The sequence below is a fragment of the Cebus imitator genome, unplaced genomic scaffold (genome assembly GCF_001604975.1).
Source record: "Cebus imitator isolate Cc_AM_T3 unplaced genomic scaffold, Cebus_imitator-1.0 Scaffold376, whole genome shotgun sequence".
Classification (NCBI taxonomy): Eukaryota; Metazoa; Chordata; class Mammalia; order Primates; family Cebidae; genus Cebus; species Cebus imitator.
In genome coordinates, this window is record NW_016107691.1 from 1420610 (window position 1) to 1440588 (window position 19979).

General features: G+C 38.9%; 1 protein-coding gene across 3 annotated transcripts in view; it reads right to left on the minus strand.

Annotated features, from left to right (window-relative positions):
- SLC25A14 (solute carrier family 25 member 14) overlaps positions 1-19979 on the minus strand; it is a 41529-nt gene that overhangs the window by 8460 nt on the left and 13090 nt on the right. For all 3 annotated transcript variants that reach the window (XM_017507506.1, XM_017507509.2, XM_017507507.2), the window contains 3 exons: positions 13303-13398; positions 5667-5791; positions 4738-4873 (listed from right to left, as the gene is read on the minus strand). In XM_017507506.1, the coding sequence (XP_017362995.1) occupies positions 4738-4873; positions 5667-5791; positions 13303-13398 (357 nt within the window). The remainder of the gene's footprint in view (positions 1-4737; positions 4874-5666; positions 5792-13302; positions 13399-19979) is intronic.

Here is a 19979-nt window from a genome sequence, read left to right on the forward strand (position 1 = left end):
CAGGTTCACAGCTGAATTCTACCAGACATACAAAGAGGAGCTGGTACCATTCCTTCTGAAACTATTCCAAACAATTCAAAAAGAGGGAATCCTTCCCAAATCGTTTTATGAGACCAACATCATCCTGATACCAAAACCCGGCAGAGACTCAACAAAAAAAGAAAACTTCATCAGTCCAGTATCCATGATGAACATAGATGCAAAAATATTCAATAAAATGATGGCAAACTGATTGCAACAGCACATCAAAAAGCTTATCCATCACGATCAAGTAGGTTTCATCCCGGGATGCAAGGCTGATTCAACATATGCAAGTCTATAAACATAATCCACCACATAAACAGAACCAAAGACAAAAAACACGATTATCTCAATAGATGCAGAGAAGGCCGTCGACAAAATTCAACAGCCCTTTATGCTAAAAACTCTCAATAAACCATGTATCGAAGGAACATATCTCAAAATAAAAGCTATTTATGACAAACCCACAGCCAGTATCATACTGAATGGGCAAAAACTGGAAGCATTCCCTTTAAAATCCGGCACTAGACAAGGATGCCCTCTCTCACCACTCCTATTCAATAAAGTATTGGACGTTCTAGCCAGAGCAATTAGGCAAGGAAAAAAAAAAAAAGGTATTCAATTAGGAAAGAAGGAAGCCAAATTGTCTCTATTTGCAGACAGTATGACTGTATATTCAGAAGACCCTATCATGTCAGCCCAAAATCTCCTTAAACAGATGAGCAACTTCAGCAAAGTCTCAGGATACAAAATCAATGTGCAAAATCACAAGCATTTCTATACGCCAATAACAGACTAACAAGAGAGCCAAATCATGAGCAAACTCCCATTCACAATTGCTACAAAGTGAATAAAATTCCTAGGAATACAACTAACAAAGAATGTAAAGGACCTCTTCAAGGAGAACTACAAACCACTGATCAAGGAAATAAGAGAGGACACAAACAGATGGAGAAACATTCCATGCTCACGGTTAGGAAGAATCAATATCATGAAAATGGCCATACTGCCCAAAGTAATTAATAGATTCAATGCTATCCCTATCAAGCTACCAATGACCTTCTTCACAGAACTGGAAAAACCACCTTAAACTTCATATGGAACCAAAAGAGAGCCCACATAGCCAAGAAAATCCTGAGCAAAAAGAACAAAGCTGGAGGCATTGTGCTCCCTGATTTCAAACTATGCTACAAGGCTACAGTAATCAAAACAGCTTGGTACTTGTACCAAAACAGAGATATAGACCAGTGGAAAAGAAAAGAAGCCTTGAAAGCAAGGCCACCATCTACAACCATCTGATCTTTGACAAACCTGACAAAAACAAGCAATGGGGAAAGGATTCCCTGTTTAATAAATAGTGTTGGGAAAACTGGCTAGCCATGTGCAGAAAGCAGAAACTGGACCCCTTCCTGACACCTTACACTAAAATTAACTCCAGATGTTTTAAAGGTTTAAACATAAGACCTAACACCATAAAAACTCTAGAAGAAAACCTAGGCAGAACCATGCAGGACATAGGTATAGGCAAGGACCTCATGGCTAAAACGCCAAAAGCATTGGCAACAAAAGCCAAAATAGACAAATGGAACCTAATTAAACTCCAGAGCCTCTGCACAGCAAAAGAAACAATCATTTGAGTGAACTGGCAACCAACAGAATGGGAAAAAATTTTTGCAATCTACCCATCTGACAAAGGGCTAATATCCAGAATCTACAAATAACTAAAACAGAATTACAAGAAAAAAAATAAACAAACCCATTCAAAAGTGGGTGAAAGATATAAACAGACACTTTTCAAAAGAAGACATTTATGAGGCCAACAAACATATGAAAAGATGCTTATCATCACTTGTCATTAGAGAAATGCAAATCAAAACCACATTGAGATACCACCTCACACCAGTTAGAATGGTGATCATTAAAAAATCTGGAGACAACAGATGCTGGAGAGGATGTGGAGAAATAGGAACACTTTTACAGTGTTGGTGGGAGTATAAACTAGTTCAACCATTGTGGAAGACAGTGTGGCAATTCCTCAAGGACTTAGAAATAGAAATTCCATTTGAACCAGCAATCCCATTACTGGGTATATACCCAAAGGATTATAAATTGTTCTATTATAAAGACACATGAACACGTATGTTCATAGTGGCATTGTTTACAATAGCAAAGACCTGGAACCAACCCAAATGTCCATCAATGATAGACTAGACAAGGAAAATGTGGCACATATATACCATGGAATACTATGCAGCCATAAAAAATGATGAGTTCCTGTCCTTTGTAGGAACATGGATGAATCTGGAAACCATCATTCTCAGCAAACTGACACAAGAACAGAAAATCAAACACCACATGTTCTCACTCATAGGCGGGTGTTGAACAATGAGAACACAGGGGTCATACACTGGGGTCTGTTGGGGGGGGTCAAGGGAGGGACAGCAGCAGGGGTGGGGAGATCGGGGAGGGATAACATGGGGAGAAATGCCAGATGTAGGTGACGGGGGGATGGAGGCAGCAAACCACATTGCCATGTTTGTACCTATGCAACAATCTTGCATGATCTGCACATGTACCCCAGAACCTAACGTACAATAAATAAATAAACTCATTAACTCCTTTGGCTCCCATGACACTACTCTCTCCTAAGTTTCCTCGCCTTTGGTGTCTTTCCTAGGTTCCTCATTTACCAAGACCTTAAAAATTGGTATTCTGTAGTGTTCTTTCCTTGGCCTAGTGCTCTTCCCTCTAAACCAGTGATTGCCAAATGCAGAAATACTAATGGGGGCTTTTGCCAAACTATACTTTCCAGGGTCTGAGAATTGCTGCCTCAATCAGTCATTATTTACGGGAAAGAATTTTATGATACTCCACTATGCTGGGAAGGTAAAAATGTCGTGAACTCCTCTACCTACTCTTCTTGGTCAACTTTCTCCACAGTTATGTATCACCTGTGTAGTAATGGCTCCATGGGTGTTTATCTATATCCATGAACCTCTCTTGAGTCAGGGCTAGAATATCCAAATGTATCCACTGGATTTTTCTCATGCACATCAAACTGAGTTGATGTCTCCCACAAGACCTGCTTCTCTTCTTGTGATGCCTCTGTCAATGAATGTCACCATCTGGTCACCAACTCCAAAAACCCAGGTTATCTTTGACACCTCCTTTCTCCCACACCTCTCCACATCCAGTCAACCAAATCCTGTTGACTCTATCAACTAAATCATTCTTAACTCTGTCCCACCTTCGACATCTCCAATGTCTTGCTCAAGTTCAGGCCTTCATCCCCCTCTTTCTCAGATAACAAGAGCCTTCTAATCACCTTCCCTAACTGTAGGTCAGTGATTCTCAAAGTGTGGTCTCCAGACTAGCAGCATCAGTATTTCCTGGGAATTTGTTAAAAATGCAAATTTCCAGGCCCCACTCCATACTTACTAAATCAGAATCCAGAGATGGGTCCAAGTGAACTGAAGTTTAACAAGCCCTCCAGGTGATTCTGATGCATGTTAAACTTTTAAGAACTACTGTTCCAGGCTTATCCCCTTAGTAGTCTTCAAACTGGGTGAACATTGCAGTCACCTGATATAGTTTAAAATATTGACACCTGGACCTTACTCACCAGGTTAAGTTAATTGGTCTAAGATAGAGGAGAGAGCTGAGAAAGTTCCCCCAAGTGATTCCAATGCGCACCCAAGATGAGTTAAAAAAAGTCCAAGCACTTCAATATAGCATTCAGTATCCTTTTTAATCTAACCCTTGGCCACCAATATTAGGAAAGCACCATAGTGTAGAGGTAAAGAATGTCAGTTTGAGGCCAAATGATCTGAGTTTAAATTCCAGCTCTCCCATTTAGTAGCTGTGAAACCTCAGGCAGCTTACTTAATCTTTCAGTGCTTCAGTGTCTACCCCGTGGGGTCACGGTGAGGATTGAATGAATTAATACACGTAAGTCTCATTAGGACAGTTCCTGACACACAATTAAACACTCAGTGGATGCGACTTATTCAAGATGCCACCATCTACAGGTAGCCTACCTCAATGCTTCCAAATTGAGAACTCAGAGTTTATCACTTATCAGGCTATACTGATTATCTGCTTATATACCTACAGTACTTTTGTAATATCTGTAATTTCTCCATAAATACTAAAATGGTGCCTGATATATAATAGCTGTTAAACAAAACTGGTAACAGGAAAGAAACCATACGGCAACATCGTATTTTAGCCTCAATTTGTTTTCGGTAGCAATAGTATCAGCAAGAATTATGTAATACTTTTAGACTATTCAGTTCCCACAAACACAACAGCAGAAACTTTCAAAGCCAAAGTGAACAACAGCACCATCCTGAACTGAAATAAAGTACAGGGTTTTTTTCCTTAAGTGTTGGGTTTTCTATTGCAGGGTCTCTGTGTCATATGAAGTAGGCAAATTGGGGATATGCTGTCTTTTCTATCAATAATTCTACATGATACTATTAATACAAGTATCCTGAATTCTAAAGCATTCAAATGGAAATAATTATATTAAGTACCACTGCAAATTAGCAGATTGCTAAGGAGACAGCTTTTCTACCTGGGAATGACTGAGAAGCTACTAAAAAATATGATTCTTTCACCTTCCAAATGGTATGTAGCAACTAATAATAAGAACTGAAGAAAGGTCTAAGACATCAAAGAAAACCAAATTGTAACCCAAATCCACAATGTATTTACCTTTAAAATACCATCAACGGTGCCCTTATAGAGATCCACATGTCCCACGATTGCCCTCTGGTTCATCATGCGAGTTCGCACCACATCAACCGGGTTGGAGGCCAGAGCCCCAGCCAAACCACACGTAAAGCTGGAACTAAAAGGAAAACTTTAAGAAGGCAAATTGCCCCACTTCTACTCCCTGCCCACTTAAACAGAAATTAGGCCAAACATAAACTGTACAATAACTCAGGCCCATCAAATAAGACCTGGCACTTGGCCTTTCACTAGAATCTAAAGAGAAAGGACATTTTTCTAAAAAGACATCATTTAACGGCCATCCCTTCAGTTTTCAATCTGAAACTCAGCCTGTTTTTTAAAGCAGAGCTTCTAAACCTAACAAGATTCCTAAGTAGAAAGTGTCATATGCCATCTATTAGTTACATTAATTTTTCAAACCACAGCATCATATGCCAAATGCATTTGAGTAACAAAATATCACAAAGTTTGCAAGACAAAGAAAATGTAAAATGAGATTGTCAACAGTCTTTAACCAAAAAACTGTGCTTTAGTTTCACAGACCTTATAAAATTTTACCTTTTTTTTCTGATTCCCATTGAGAAAAGTTTGCTTTCTCAAACAAAATTAACCAAAGCAAATAATAGATGTGCTTATTAGATATAGAGGCTGTGTATGGCTAAATATAAATCAAATAGGCCTCTGATAGGCTGCTGTATTAGACAATGTTCCCAAGTACCCAAGCCCCCATAGCACCTAGGATTTCTGTGAAGTATTAAGTGTTCACAAGGCTTGAAGTTCTGATAATAGGAGAGACAAGGGTATTTAGACCATACGTACCAGTTATTGAATTCCACCTGAGGATTTCAGTAAAAGAGGCTTTTTGTGCTCAAAATGCTGGAAATGAAATGAGCACATCCCGTCCTACTTACACGAAATGAGTCAAAATGGTGTCTCCCATCATTCCTGACAATATTAAGTGCTTCTTAGTAATATCATAGACTGGCAGCTCTACTCCCACAACGATGGCAGCACGCTGAGCAGTTGGAACCACACCCTATGAAACACAAGTGACATTAGGCACCAAGGAAATACAAAAGGAATGATGTCTTAGAGTAAACAAAATAGGTCATGAGTTGAAAAGCAACAGAAAAACAAGGCTGAAGTACAGAGGTCACTCTTCAAATCAATGACTAATAATGGAACATTTATAAATTTCCAATTCATTTGCTATGCTAAAAATAAAATAATTGATATGACAACCAAAGCACAAGAGACAAAAGAAAAAAAATATCAGTTGGACTTCATCACAATTAAAAACTTTTGTGACTCAAAAGACACCACCAAGAAACTGAAGAGTCAACACACGCGATGGAAAAAACCATCTGCCAATCACATATCTGATAAGGGACTAGCGTCCAGAATATATAAAGAACTCTTACAACAAAAAAGGCAAACAATCCAATTTTAAAATGGCCAAAAGACCTGAAGATATTTCCTTCAAAAAAGATACACAAATGGCCAATAAGCACATGAAAAGATGCTAAACATCATTACTCACCAGGGAAATGCAAATCAAAACCATACGGACGTACTACTTCATGCCTACTAGGATGGCTATAATGATTTTTCTTTTAAGTAAAAGAAGGCCAGGTGCCATGGCTCATGCCTGTAATCCCAGCACTTTTGGAGGCTGAGGCAGGAGGATCACTTGAGCAGGGGTTCTAGACAAACCTGGGAAACACAGTAAGACTCTATCTCTTAAAAATGTTTTTAAATTAGCCAGGCATGGTGGCATGTGCCTGTAGTCGCAGCTACTTAAGATGCTGAGGTGGGAGGATCATCTGAGCCTGGGAGGTTGAGGCTGCAGTGAGCCATGATTGCACCACTGCATTCCTCCTTAGGTGACATGGCAAGATCCTGCCTCAAAGATAAAAAAAGTAAAAGTGTAACTGTTGGTGAGGATGTGAAGAAATTAAAACCCTTATACACTGTCAGTGGGAATTTAAAATGGGGAGGCCACTGTGGAAAACAATTTGGCATTTCCTCAAAAAGTTAAACACAGATTACCATATGAGCGAGCAATACTACACCTAGGTATATACCCAAGAGAACTGAAAATATATGTTCACACCAAAATGTATACAGAAACATTCATAGTGGCATTATTCATAATAGCCAAAATGTACAAAGAACCCAAATGTTCGTTAACTGATGAAGGGATAAACACAGTGTGGTATATCCACACAGTGGGATTAATACTCAGCCATAAAAGAAGAATAAAATACTGATACATGCTGCAACATAGATGAACCTTAAAATCAGTACGCTAAATGGAAGAAGCCAGTCACAAGTCTACATATTGCCTGATTCCATTTACATGAAATACCTAGAACAGGCAAATCTATAGAGACGAAAGTAGAGTAGTAGGAGTTGTTTACAGCTAGGAGGGCTGGGGGAAATGAGAAGTGACGAGAAAAGGGTAAGGGTTTCTGTCTGGTAATGAAAATGTTCTAAACTTAGACAGTGGTAATGGCTGCACAAATTTATGAATACACTAAAAACAAATTGTGTTCTTTAAAGACAGTGAATTTCATGTGAATTATCCCAATAAAGAAATACTGGGAATTATCATTATAAGATGTGAATTATCCCAATAAAGCTGTTATAAATAAAATCATGAAGCAAAAATCAGTGGGGAGAAGAGAGTTTCCAAGTTTAATTCACAGAATTTTCAGATATGCAGAAAGGACAAACACTAGAGTGACAGCAAAGGTATGAAGAAGCAAGAGGAAAAGCCAAGGGAAAGTGGTCTTTCACTTACATGTCCTGCTGTGGTAACATTACCAGTGTTTCACTCACTAGCACGATGCTCCTGTCACAACCCATATTATAACACAGGGTTGCTAGAGCATTAAAAGTCACATTTTTGAAGAATATTAATGACACAAGAAAATGCTTATGCTATCATGTTAAATAAAGCAAGGCATAAAATTATATATAGTATTATTCCATCTTCAGGGGAAAAGGTATACACACACATGCCGAATTCTTAGAAAGGATTATAATGAAATGCATCAAAATATTTTTTCCTCTGGTATTAGAGTAAGAGATGTTAATTTTCATTTTTATGCCTATCTATTTCTTCTTACATGTTCACAATGAATGTTTTACTTTTATAATTGTGTTAGGTGTCACTTAAAATTGAAAATAACATACTATGGGGACATATGCTTTCTGGGATAACTACTATATTAAAAAGTTTTCAATCATCTCTAAGTTCCCAAACTCAATTTATAAAGTGGGGCTGCTCTGTCTATGGAGTAGCCATTCTTCATTCCTTTACTTTCTTAATAAGTTCGCTTTCACTTAAAAAAAAAAAAAATGAAGTGGAAATGACATAGCCGTGCCAAGATGCTTGACTGATACGGCTGGCTAGCCGAAGAGTGCCTTCCTTGCTGGCTCTTCAACCTGCTTCTCATAAAGAGGGTGCCCTTCACAGAAGACTGATTTGGTGAACAGTAATGCCCCAAATTGGAGCCCACAGACCAAAGTCAGGCTATAGACATGTTTTGAGTGGCCCACAGTGTTTCCAAAAGACTAAATTGGCTGTTAATGTGTAAAAATCAGGGTATTTCACACAGAAATGCAGATTTCCAGCTTCTCTTGAAAGGCCAGAAAATCTGACCACACTGGGCTCACCATCAACACATGGCAGCAATGGGTTGGAGCTAAGGAATGGCTGTCCTCTTTCAACGGGGACTGTGCTCTCCAGGACCACAGTCTCCACCACACTACTCTCTCTCCAACTCTGTGGTAAGCGCCAGTTATGCTTTGTTATTGTACTCGTGCTATTTTTTCTTACAATGAAGTTAGGAAGAAAGTAAAATGATTTCAGTACCCATGTTACAATCAGAGCAGGAAAATAAAACAGACTAAGATGAGCATATGTTTGAAGCAAAATGCAAATGTATTTTCTTATTGAAATGAAAAAATAATTCCTTTATTTTAAACATGCAAATAAAACATGTCTGTCTCAGAAGAATACATTAAACAATGTACTTTGCCTCTTCATGTTAGGTGCCTAGATCATGTAAGTAGCCTGGATCATAAAAACAGTTATGTTCAGTTTCTCAAAAAATAAACATAGATTTACCATACAATCCAGCAATTCCACTTCGGCTATATAACCAAAAGAATTAAAAGCGGGGTCTAAAAAAGATATTTGCACACCCATTTACACAGTAGTGTTATTCACAATAGGCAAAAGGCAGAAACCATTCAAATGTCAATGGTTGAATGGATAAACAAAATGTGGTATATACAGATGATGGAATATTATTCAGCCTTAAAAAGGAAGGAAATTCTGACACATGCTACCACATGGATAAACCTTGAGAACATTATGCTAAGTAAATTCAGCCAGTCACAAAAAGATAAACATCGTATGATTCCACTTACATGAGGTACCTATATTAGTCAAATTCATAGAGGTCCAGAAAATAGAATGGGGGTTGCCAGGGGCTAGGGGAAGGAGAAATGGGGGGTTGTTTAATGAGTACAGTTTCAGTTTTACAAAACCTAAAGTTACGGAGATTGGTTGTACAACAATGTGAATGTACGTAACACTACTGAACCATCAAAAACGGGTAAGACGGTAAATTCTATGACTACTGTTTATTACAATAAAAAACACAGTAGCCACACTCCTGTGAAAAAATCTCCAATTCTATTTATTCCTCTGTGTTTGTTCCTTGTCATCAGTTTGTAAAAAAGTTCTAGTTAGTTCTATTTTTCTGGCTTTAAATTAGACATATCACGAAAGTGTACCCTGCTGTTACCAAAAAGCAAACCTCAAGGATCATTAATGGATGCAAAGACCATTAGTTAGATGAAAGGTGATTAGATATTAGGATATAGGCATGTTACTAGAATTTTATCACCCCCCAGATTACTTGCTAATTGCAAAGGAGGGAAAAAAAACTTTCTTTTACAATGGCGAGATCTGGTGGATATCATCTTACCAAGGAATCAAACTTGGCACCACTAATCATGAGACAATGTAATATTATGTGCCTCTTGCTGTGATGCAGTATCAAATACACAGCTTCACCTATGAAGCACCCTTACCAAAAATGTTTAACATGAATCTAATCAAGCTAATGGACCCTACTTACAGTTTATAGGAAATACAAAAGATAAACAAGTTAAACACCATGAGGAAATATTTTATAAGAAAACTAGCCTGGCCAGCCATGGTAGCTCACATCCGTAAGCTCAACACATTGGGAGGCTAAGGCCAGAGGATCACCTGAAGCCAGAAGATCAAGACCAACCTAGGCAACAAAGCAAAACCCTGCCTCAAAACGGAGGGGAGGAAGGGGAGGAGAAAAAGAGAAAAGAGAGAGAAAGGATGGACAGGCGGATGGACAGAAGGAAGGGAGGAAGGGAGGAAGGGAGGAAGGGAGGAAGGGAGGGAGGAAGGAAGGAAGGAAGGAAGGAAGGAAGGAAGGAAGGAAGGAAGGAAAGAAGGAAATAAGCCTGGTCACATTAACAGGAAATTTTAATATGGGCTAGATATTAGGTATTACGGACTTGTTCACTTTCTTAGATACGATAATGGTATTGTTATTCGGTAGAATATACTTATTCTAAGGAGATGCATAATGAAATATTTAGTTGAGTGCCATGATGTCTGCAACCTACTTTCATTTAGCATAGTTAAAGAGAGAGAGAGAGAGAAAGAGAAAGAAAGAGAGACAGAGAGAGAGAGAGAGAGAAAAATGTATACATGTAAACAGATAAAGCAAATACAACCAAACTTTAACAGTCTTCAAATCCAGCTCATGGATATGTATTTCATAGTTCTATTCTTTCCATTTTTCCTTAAGCTTGAAATTTTTTATGCTATGAAAAATTATAAAGGAAGAAAAATAGCAAAGCTCTCATTTTTATTTAAAAGCATACTAACAGATTTCCCATTCCACTCTCTCTGCATATTCTACTAATAATCTTATTAATATTATAATACTTAAGGATTAAAAAGTTATAGCAACAATGACAACCAAAAAGCAAAGTATAAACAGAAGACTGAAAGATAACATGACAAAATGTTTAACAGAGATTATCTCTAGGCAGTGGGACTACTGGATTTTTTTTCTTTTTACTTTCTATATTTTCTCAATATTTTACAGTACATGTTACACTTTCTAGGTTAAAAAATTGTTTAAGATAGCAGTTTGTTTGTTTTTTTTTTTTTAAGACAGAGTCTCACTCTGTTGCCCAGGCTGGAGTGAAGTGGCATGATCTCAGCATACTGCAACCTTCATCATCTCCCCGGTTCAAGCAATTCTCCTGCCTCAGCCTCCGAAGTATCTGGGATTACAGGTGCCTGCCAGCACACCTGGCTAATTTTTGGATTTTTAGTAAAGATGGGGTTTCACCATGTTGGCCAGGCTGGTCTCAAACTCCTGATCTCAGGTGATCCGCCCTCCTGGGCCTCCCAAAGTGCTGGGATTATAGGTGTGCACTAATGTGCCAGGCTTTTTTTTTTTTTTAATTTCAGAGAAAGAGTCTTACTCTGTCTCCCACGCTGGAGTGTAGTGGCATAATTATAGCTCACTGCAGCCTCAAACTCCCGGGCTCAAGCGATCCTCTTACCTCAGTCTCCTGAGGCCTGAGTAGCCGGGACTACACAGGCACACCAATACTATACCCGGCATTTTAAGTGAAATATTGTATGATACTTTTGACCCTAAGGTATCATACTCACAGCATTGATTCCAGAGAGCTGCTGAGAGAGCTAGAGCACGATGGAAATGATGATGGGCTGTCGGTAGCTGGATACTCTAAAGAGCTCCAGCACGGTCACTTGCTTTTCCTGTGACATCCTTGCACTCTCATCCTTCATCTCCTGGATGTCTTGGGATACATCCTGGGTGCCCCACAACCGCTGGAGGACTGGTAAAAAGAATAAAGAGGAAAGGATAAAGACAATGTAATGTCCCAAATGCATTCTTCCCGTAAGGCAGCGAGGACAGGGCCGCAGGAGATGAGATGATCAATAGCGTCCATTCTTGTACCTGCCTTCTCACCTCATTCTTTAGGGGCTGAAAATTTTACTCAAGAGTAATCAGGGCTCAACACGGTAGCTCACGTCTGTAATCCCAGCACGTAGGGAGGCCGAGGCGTGTGGATCACTTGAGGTCAGGAGTTCAAGACCAGCCTGGCCAACATGGTGAAACCCTATCTCTAACAAAAATACAAAATTAGCCAGTTGTGGTGGTGCACGCCTATAATCCTGGATACTCCAGAGGCTGAGGCAGGAGAATCGCTTGAACCCAGGAGGCAGAGGTTGCAGTGAGCCAAGATCGCACCACTGCACTCCAGCCTGGGCAACAGAGCGACACTCTATCTTAAAAAAAAGAAAAAAACCTCTGGGCGAAGTGGCTCATGCCTGTAATACCAGCAACTTGGGAGGCCAAGGTAGGTGAATCACCTGAGGTCAGGAGTTTGAGACCAGCCTGGCCAACATGATGAAACCCTGTCTATACTAAAAATACCAAAAAATTAGCCAGGCATGGTGACATGCACCTGTAGTCCCAGCTACTCAGGAGGCTGAGGCAGGGGAATTGCTTGAACCTGGGAGGTGGAGGTTGCAGTGAGCCAAGATTCTGCTACTGCACCCCAGCCTGGGTGACAGAGCAAGTTTCTACCTTTTTTTTTTNAACCTCTACCTCCAGGGTTCAAGCAATTCTCCTGCCTCAGCCTCCTGAGTAGCTGGGACTACAGGCTTGCGCCGCCACACCCAGCTAATTTTTCTATTTTTAGTAGAGACAGGGTTTTACCATGTTAGCCAGGCTGGTCTCGAACTCCTGACCTCAATGATCCACCTGCCTTGACCTCCCAAAGTGCTGGGATGACAGGTATGTGCCACCACATTCAGCTGTTAACAGGTTTTGAACCTAAGCATTATAAAGACACACATCGGGGCCGGGCGCAGTGGCTCACACCTGTAATCCCAGCACTTTGGAAGGCCGAGGCAGGCGAATCACGAGGTCAGGAGATCAAGACCATCCTGGTCATGGTGAAACCCCGTCTCTCCTAAAATACAAAACATTAGCTGGGCATGGTGGCTTGCACCTGTAGTCCCAGCTACTCAGGAGCCTGAGGCAGGGGAATCACTTGAACCTGGGAGACAGAGGTTGCAGTGAGCCGAGATCATGCCACTGCACCCCAGCCTGGCAACAGAGCAAGACTCCGTCTCAAAAAAAACAAAAAAAAAAGACACAGGTCGTCGTATTAGTACAGAACAACTACATTCACTGTGAACTAGATCAAAAGGCCATCTCATATAATGCAATTACTTTCCCCACCTACACAATCCCCAAATATCATGCAGAAATAAAAGGCCAATGATAAGTTTTGGGCCTTTCAAAGGAGATGAGGAGTTTCTTACTTTAGTTTTTGGATTATAATTCACGATTTTATGGCTTTATATAAAAAAAGTATTCTTTGCAAATTGTAGGAACTGGGAGTGTAGAATAATCCCAGGAAAAGAGTACTTACCCTCCACAGACCTCTGGTGCCTTCTTGTTGGTATATGTCGATAAAGCTTCCAATCATGCTCCCTTGGAACAAGCTGCCTTGAGCCTGCATTCGAATCTAAAACAAAAAGAGGTGAACATTTTATTTTATCACAGAGAACCAAAATGCTGAATTCATTTTAAATTCATCTAAAATTTATAAAACAGTATTTGGGAATCCCAGAAAAATATCTGCTATTATGATGAAAATACTTAAACCGTGTAGAAAAAGAATATACTTTGTGTCAAAGTGTATTTTATAAAGATGATTTTCATCGGCCCCACATTCCTCGCACTAAGTCTATTATTTCTGGAGCTAGAAGAAAATTTGGGGAAAATAAAGAAAAAGTACTTAACAAGAGTAAAAAAAATGATTCATTTAGTGAAAAATGAGAAACAATATCCAAAGCAACAACTACACAGATTGGTTACACATTTATTTAATGGAACTATAAAATTTTGTTGTAGGATGGTATTTGCTGACACTGAAAGACATCAAAACTTAATTGCTACCCAGAAAGAAAAGATTGCAAAGTACCATATTATTTTTATTAAAAACATGTAAACTTACAAATATCCATAAGCACAGCAAAGAGACAAGATGAACATATAAAACCAAATACTGACAGTGGCTTATATCTGAGTGATGAGGCTACAAGTAAGCATTTCTCTCTTCTGGATTTTTTCTGCCTTCCACATTTTTCTACATTAAACATGCATTGCTTACATAATTACAAAAAGGAAAAGTTTTTAAAATATAATTTTATGTTTATGAGACCTTAAGTTGAGTTCTATTTATAAAAGCATGATATTATATTCTGCCAAGCGGCCTTTGAGAGCTGCAAGGAAAAAAAAGATAGCATTAAATGGCCACGTAAAAGGTTTGGTAAGTTTCCCACAGACTCTGCACACATACAATCCTAGTAATCAGTCACTAAATACTAGTGGCCCAAATGTAGGCTTGATTTTTATGACCATTCTAGGTTTCAACAAATGTCTTTGGTAAGTCATGAAACGGCAACCTGCTTTTATGCAAAAAGTTAACTGTTCTATTAAGAGTTCTGAAATATTTTAAAAACCTAAACCCATTAAACTGAGATACAAACTATCACAAAGACAAATCAAAAACTACTAATACACTATGGTAAGTAGAATACTTCTTTAAGGAGGTGATTCCTGAGCAACACTGGAACTAGCGTGAGGCAAGTGAAGTACTTTTCTTAGGCATGAAATGTAAGGGAGTAGAAGAAAACCTCAGTAATCAAGATAAATGATGTCTCAATATGATATTTTTTAACCAAAATTAATCCACAAAAAGCCATGATCAATCAAATATCAAGTTTAACTAAAGCTAGGACCCAACAGGGCCAGGATTAGGGTGAGGTAAATGAGATGAGTTATATGAAATTTTGGTATTTCGTTCATTATGAATTTTTTGCATTAATTTTTATAGTTTAAAAATACTACATACAAATGTTGTTTATATTGATTACTGAGTTTTGTGGTACCTTCTCACATTCTGCATCAAAGTGGACTGTCTTACTTGTTTTGCCCTAGTCCTGGCCCTGTGTATGAGCCTGGTCTTGAAGGACAAATTCACCAGGAAAATGAGAGATATTCCAGGAAGAAAGTGTTACAGGAGCAAAGGCAAAGAAGCAATACATAGTAGATCAGATATGGATTTAGATAGATCACTCTAGCTTCAGTCTGGCGATGGGTTGAGGGAGTAGAGTACACACTAGAGTGAAGGGACAAGTTAGGAGGCTCTGAGATGAAGCCCTACAACAAGAATGGTGGGGAAAGGACAACGTTGAGAAATACAGATGAGGCAAAATTAACAAACTTGATACTGAATCCAATACTAGAAGGAAGCAAAGATACAGAAGAATCAAAGATGATCTAGGTGTCTAGTTTAGATGACCCAGTAGGTCTGGGTAACGTGGTACATTATTAGTTGTCTCCCAAAATCTACTCTCTCCTTCTTCAATAACTAGAGTTTTAGTGGGAACATGGTCCCTCAGTTAGAGACTCCATTTCCCAGCCTTTCTTGAAGCTAGATATAGCCATGGAACTAAGTCCTTTAGAATGGGACATGAACAGAAATAATGGTTGAAACTTCCTAGTGTCTTGCTTAGAAGAAAATTTCCTGTATTTCAGAATAGCCAAACAGCCCTACTAAATGAGAAAAAGTTGTCCTTGGCAGGGCGCAGTGGCTCATGCCTATAATCCCAGCACTTTGGGAGGCCAAGGTGGGTAGATCACCTGAGCTCGGTAGTTCAAGACTAGACTGGTCAACATGGCAAAACCCCAACTCTACTAAAAATACAAAAATTAGCTGGGCATGGTGGTGTGTACCTGTAATCCCAGCTACCAGGGAGGCTAAGGCAGGAGAATTGCTTGAATCTGGGAGCTGGAGGTTACAGTGAGCTGAGATCGTGACATTGCATTCCAGCCTGGGTGACAGAGTGAGGCTCCATCTCAAAAAAAAAAAGTTGTTGGCTTCCTTCCGTCTCAGGAAAAAGAAAAAAAAGGAAAAAATAAAATAAAATAAAGTTGTCCTTGCAGAAGAATTCTAGCTAAAAAACATGGATGGAATGATGGAATTTAAAAATCACCATTTTGTGACCTTAAATGAAGTAATTGATTCAGATAATGGTCACCAATGGAAGAAACCATTAGATGAAGGACTGACAGGAAACTACAACGGAGAAATTGGGCTGTCACGCCTGAACTCACTGATCAATCTTAACATCCTTATATTGGGACAGCCAAACAATGTGTGCCTGCTCACATCACTAGGTATGACCTTTACAGAAACCTTCCTTTTACAGAGATAAAGATTTAGAGGAACAACTTAAATGACATCACAAGGAAGCAAAAACACAAATCCAGAACTTGGAAATTCTAAAGGAGAGCTTTAGAATTTAGATCCCATTTATTTGGCAAGTTAATGGCAAAAAGCAAATAAATAAAAGGTACATGGACAGGAGAGGGGTACTCTAGAAGAAAAGGGACTTAAGAAACATAACTACTAAATATAATGCATAGGCTTTGGGACCCAAGTTAAACAAATCAACTGTAAAATATTTAAGACAGTCTGGAAATGTAAACACAGATTATTAGATGTTACTAATGAATTAATGTTAGTTTTGTTAAATGTAACGATAGCATTGTGGTTATAAAGGAATGTAACAATGGCACCATGGTTATGTAGGAAAATATTCCTTTTATGAGATATACATTGAAGTTTATGGGGGGGGGGGACAACAACGTCTGGAATGTGCCTTAAAATAATTCAGAAAAAGGGAATAAAAAAAGCAAGCGTAGCAAAATCTTAGCTACCTCGGTGTACAAAGACATTCACTGCACTATGTTATTTTCTACTCACTCATATGTTCGAAATTGTTTATGAAAAACTACATATTTAAAGATTTAAACTGTTAAAGACAAAAATGGAGAAAACAATTGAGATATACCCCAAGGCCAGCCACCCATCATCAGGTAACCGAAACTGAAGTCATCCCAATTTCCTCGTAACTGCTATCTCTAATCATAAACATAAAACATAAGCTTTACATCTTTGTCAGAATTCTTCAGTGAAATGAAACCAATAACTACAGACAATCACTTTAAACAGCTGTTTGCCTGTAAAAGAAAGATCATTTATAACAGCCAATCAGAAAAAAGGTCAAAATGTTTCTGCCCTTCTGCTTTATAAACTGCTGTAAGATAAGTTTGTTACCACCTGGTTTAAAGTACCCTGGATTGAGATCTGTACTTTCTCTTATTGCATACAATAAAGTTTAAAATTTTTCCTGCTTTTATTTTTAACAAATCAAAAGGAAACTGCTTTCCCTCGACTCTCTTCCCACGGGCTGGAATGGAGGTTTGATGGTGGTCCAACTTCAACTATACAGATTAAAATAATACCAGAGGACAGAGGTCAACCAACGTCTTCTGTAAGGGTCCAGACAGTAAATACATTAGGCTTTGCAGGTCTTATGACCTCTGTTGTGACTATTCAGCTCTGCCACTGAAGCACAAAAGCAACCATAGGCAATAAATAAAATGGGGTGGCTGTGTTCCAATAAAACTTTATTTACAACAGGGAGTGGGCCAGATTTGGCCCACAGACAGTAGTTTGCCAATCCCTGCCCTAGGAGATGTCAGTGCAACAAAAATAAAGAAACCTGGATCCTGGATGACTGCATGAAGTAGTGCTGCCTTACCAGCACTGACTGCAGTCCTCTAGATGGTTACCTGAGAGAAATACTTGTATATGGAGACCTTGTATTTTTGAGTTTCTTTGTGACAGCAGCTTAGCCTATAACCTAACTGATACAGTGAGAACTAAAGTACTAAGAATGAAAACAGCCAACAGGGAGAGACTGAAGAGGAGAAAAAAGCTAAAGATGGAACCTAGGTGGGAGAAGAAAAAGATTTAAGGTATATGCATAAAAAGGAAGCCCACAAACGAAACCAAGGAATAGGAAACCTAGAAGAAGAATCTAAATAGTGTGGTAACAAAACCAAAAAAGAACTTCAAGTAGAAGGAATTAGTCAAAATAGGTTAAGTAAGATGAGAACTAAAATGTCCACTGGATTGGATAATGTGGACATTACTGTTGACCCTGGGGAGAGTAATTTCAATCAAGTAGCAGAAGTGATTACAGAAGGTTATGGAGGGAATGGAATGTACAGATTACTCTTTTGTAAAATCTGGATGAGAAGGGAAGAAAAGAGATAGCATGGTGTTTTAAGGAGGTCAGAGGATCAAGAAAATATTTTAGGATAGAGAGACTTGACCGTATTTATCATTTGAGAGCAGATAACCAGTAAAGAGGAAGATGCTGAAGATAAGAGGAAAAAGGACAAATGATAGAGAAAGGTCCCTGATGAAATGGAAGTGAATAAAAGCAGAGTAAAATCAGGGTGTTTTTTTTTAACTTGAGCATGTATCAAAATCACTTGAAAGTCTTGTCAAACCAGACTGCTGGGTCCCATCCTACCCTTTCTGATTCAGTAGGTGTGGGGTAGGGCCTGATGATTTGCATATCTAACAAGTTCCCAGGTAATACTGGTCTGGTCTGAAAAACCACTACAGTAAGAACAAGGTAAAGATGGGTATAGATGTAAGTTTACATGTGAAAGGTAGAAAGGACACGAAATTGAGAGGTGTAAGGCCAGGCCATAGGAGGTGCGGTTGTCTGCTGAGAGTAAGAGGAACAAGGAGCTCTTCAATTAAATTCTCTTCATAAATACTTGTTCTAAGTGAACAAAAATAAGCAGTGGGGAAAGGTCTCCCTATTCAATAAATGATGCTGGGATAGCGGATTAGCTATATGCCAACGAATAAAACTAGGCCCCTACCTTTCACCATATACAAAAATTAACTCAAGACAGATTAAAGATTTAAAGGTAAGACCTAAAATCCTAAGAATCCTAAAAGAAAACCTAGTAAACACCATTCTGGACATTGGCCTTGGGAAAGAGTTTATGACTAAGTCCTCAAAAGTAATTGCAACAAAACAAAAAATTGACAAGTGGGACCTGATTAAACTAAAAAGCTTCTTCACAGCAAAAGAAACTACCAACAGAGTAAACAGACAACCTACAAAATAGGAGAAAATATTCACAAACTATGCATCTGATGAAAATCTGGCATCTAGCATCTATAAGGAATTTAATTAAGCAAGCAAAAACCAATTAACACCATTAAAAAGTAGGCAAAAGACATGGACATTTCATATATATATATTATTGCATTTTAGGTTTTGGGGTACATGTGAAGAACATGCAAGATTGTTGCATAGGTACATACATGGCAGTGTGGTTTGCTGCCTTCCTCCCCATCACCTATATCTGGCATTTCTCCCCATGTTATCCCTCCCCAACTCCCCACACCCTGCTGTCCCTCCTCTAGTTCCCCCCACCCCAGACCCCAGTGTGTGATGCTCCCCTCCCTGTGTCCATGTGTTCTCATTGTTCAACACCCGCCTATGAGTGAGAACATGCGGTGTTTGATTTTCTGTTCTTGTGTCAGTTTGCTGCACTTCTTAAAAGAAGACATACAAGCAGCCAACAAACATGAAAAGATGCACAGTATCACTAATCACCAGAGAAATGCAAATCAAAATCACAATGAGATACCATCTCAAACCAGTCAGAATGGCTATTATTTAAAAGTAAAAACAACAGATGCTGGCAAGGCTGCAGAGAAAAGGGAATGCTTAGACACTGTTGGTGGGAATGTAAATTAGTTCAGTCACTTTGGAAAGCAGTTTGGAGACTTCTCAAGGAACTTAAAACAGAACTACCCTTCAACCCAGCAATCCCATTACTGGGTATACATCCAAAAGAAAATAAATCATTCTACCGAAAAGACACATACACTCCTATGTTCATCACAGCACTATTCACAATAGCAATGACATGGAATCAACCTAGGTGCCCACCAACAGTGGATTGGATAAAGAAAGTGTGGTATATATACACCATGGAATACTATGCGTCATAAAAGAGAACAAAATCATGTCCTTTGCAGCAACATGGATTGAGCTGGAGGCCATTATCCTAAGTGAATTAATGCAGGAATAGAAAACCAAATATAGCATGTTCCCACTTATAAGTGGGAGCTAAACATTGCATACTCATGGACAA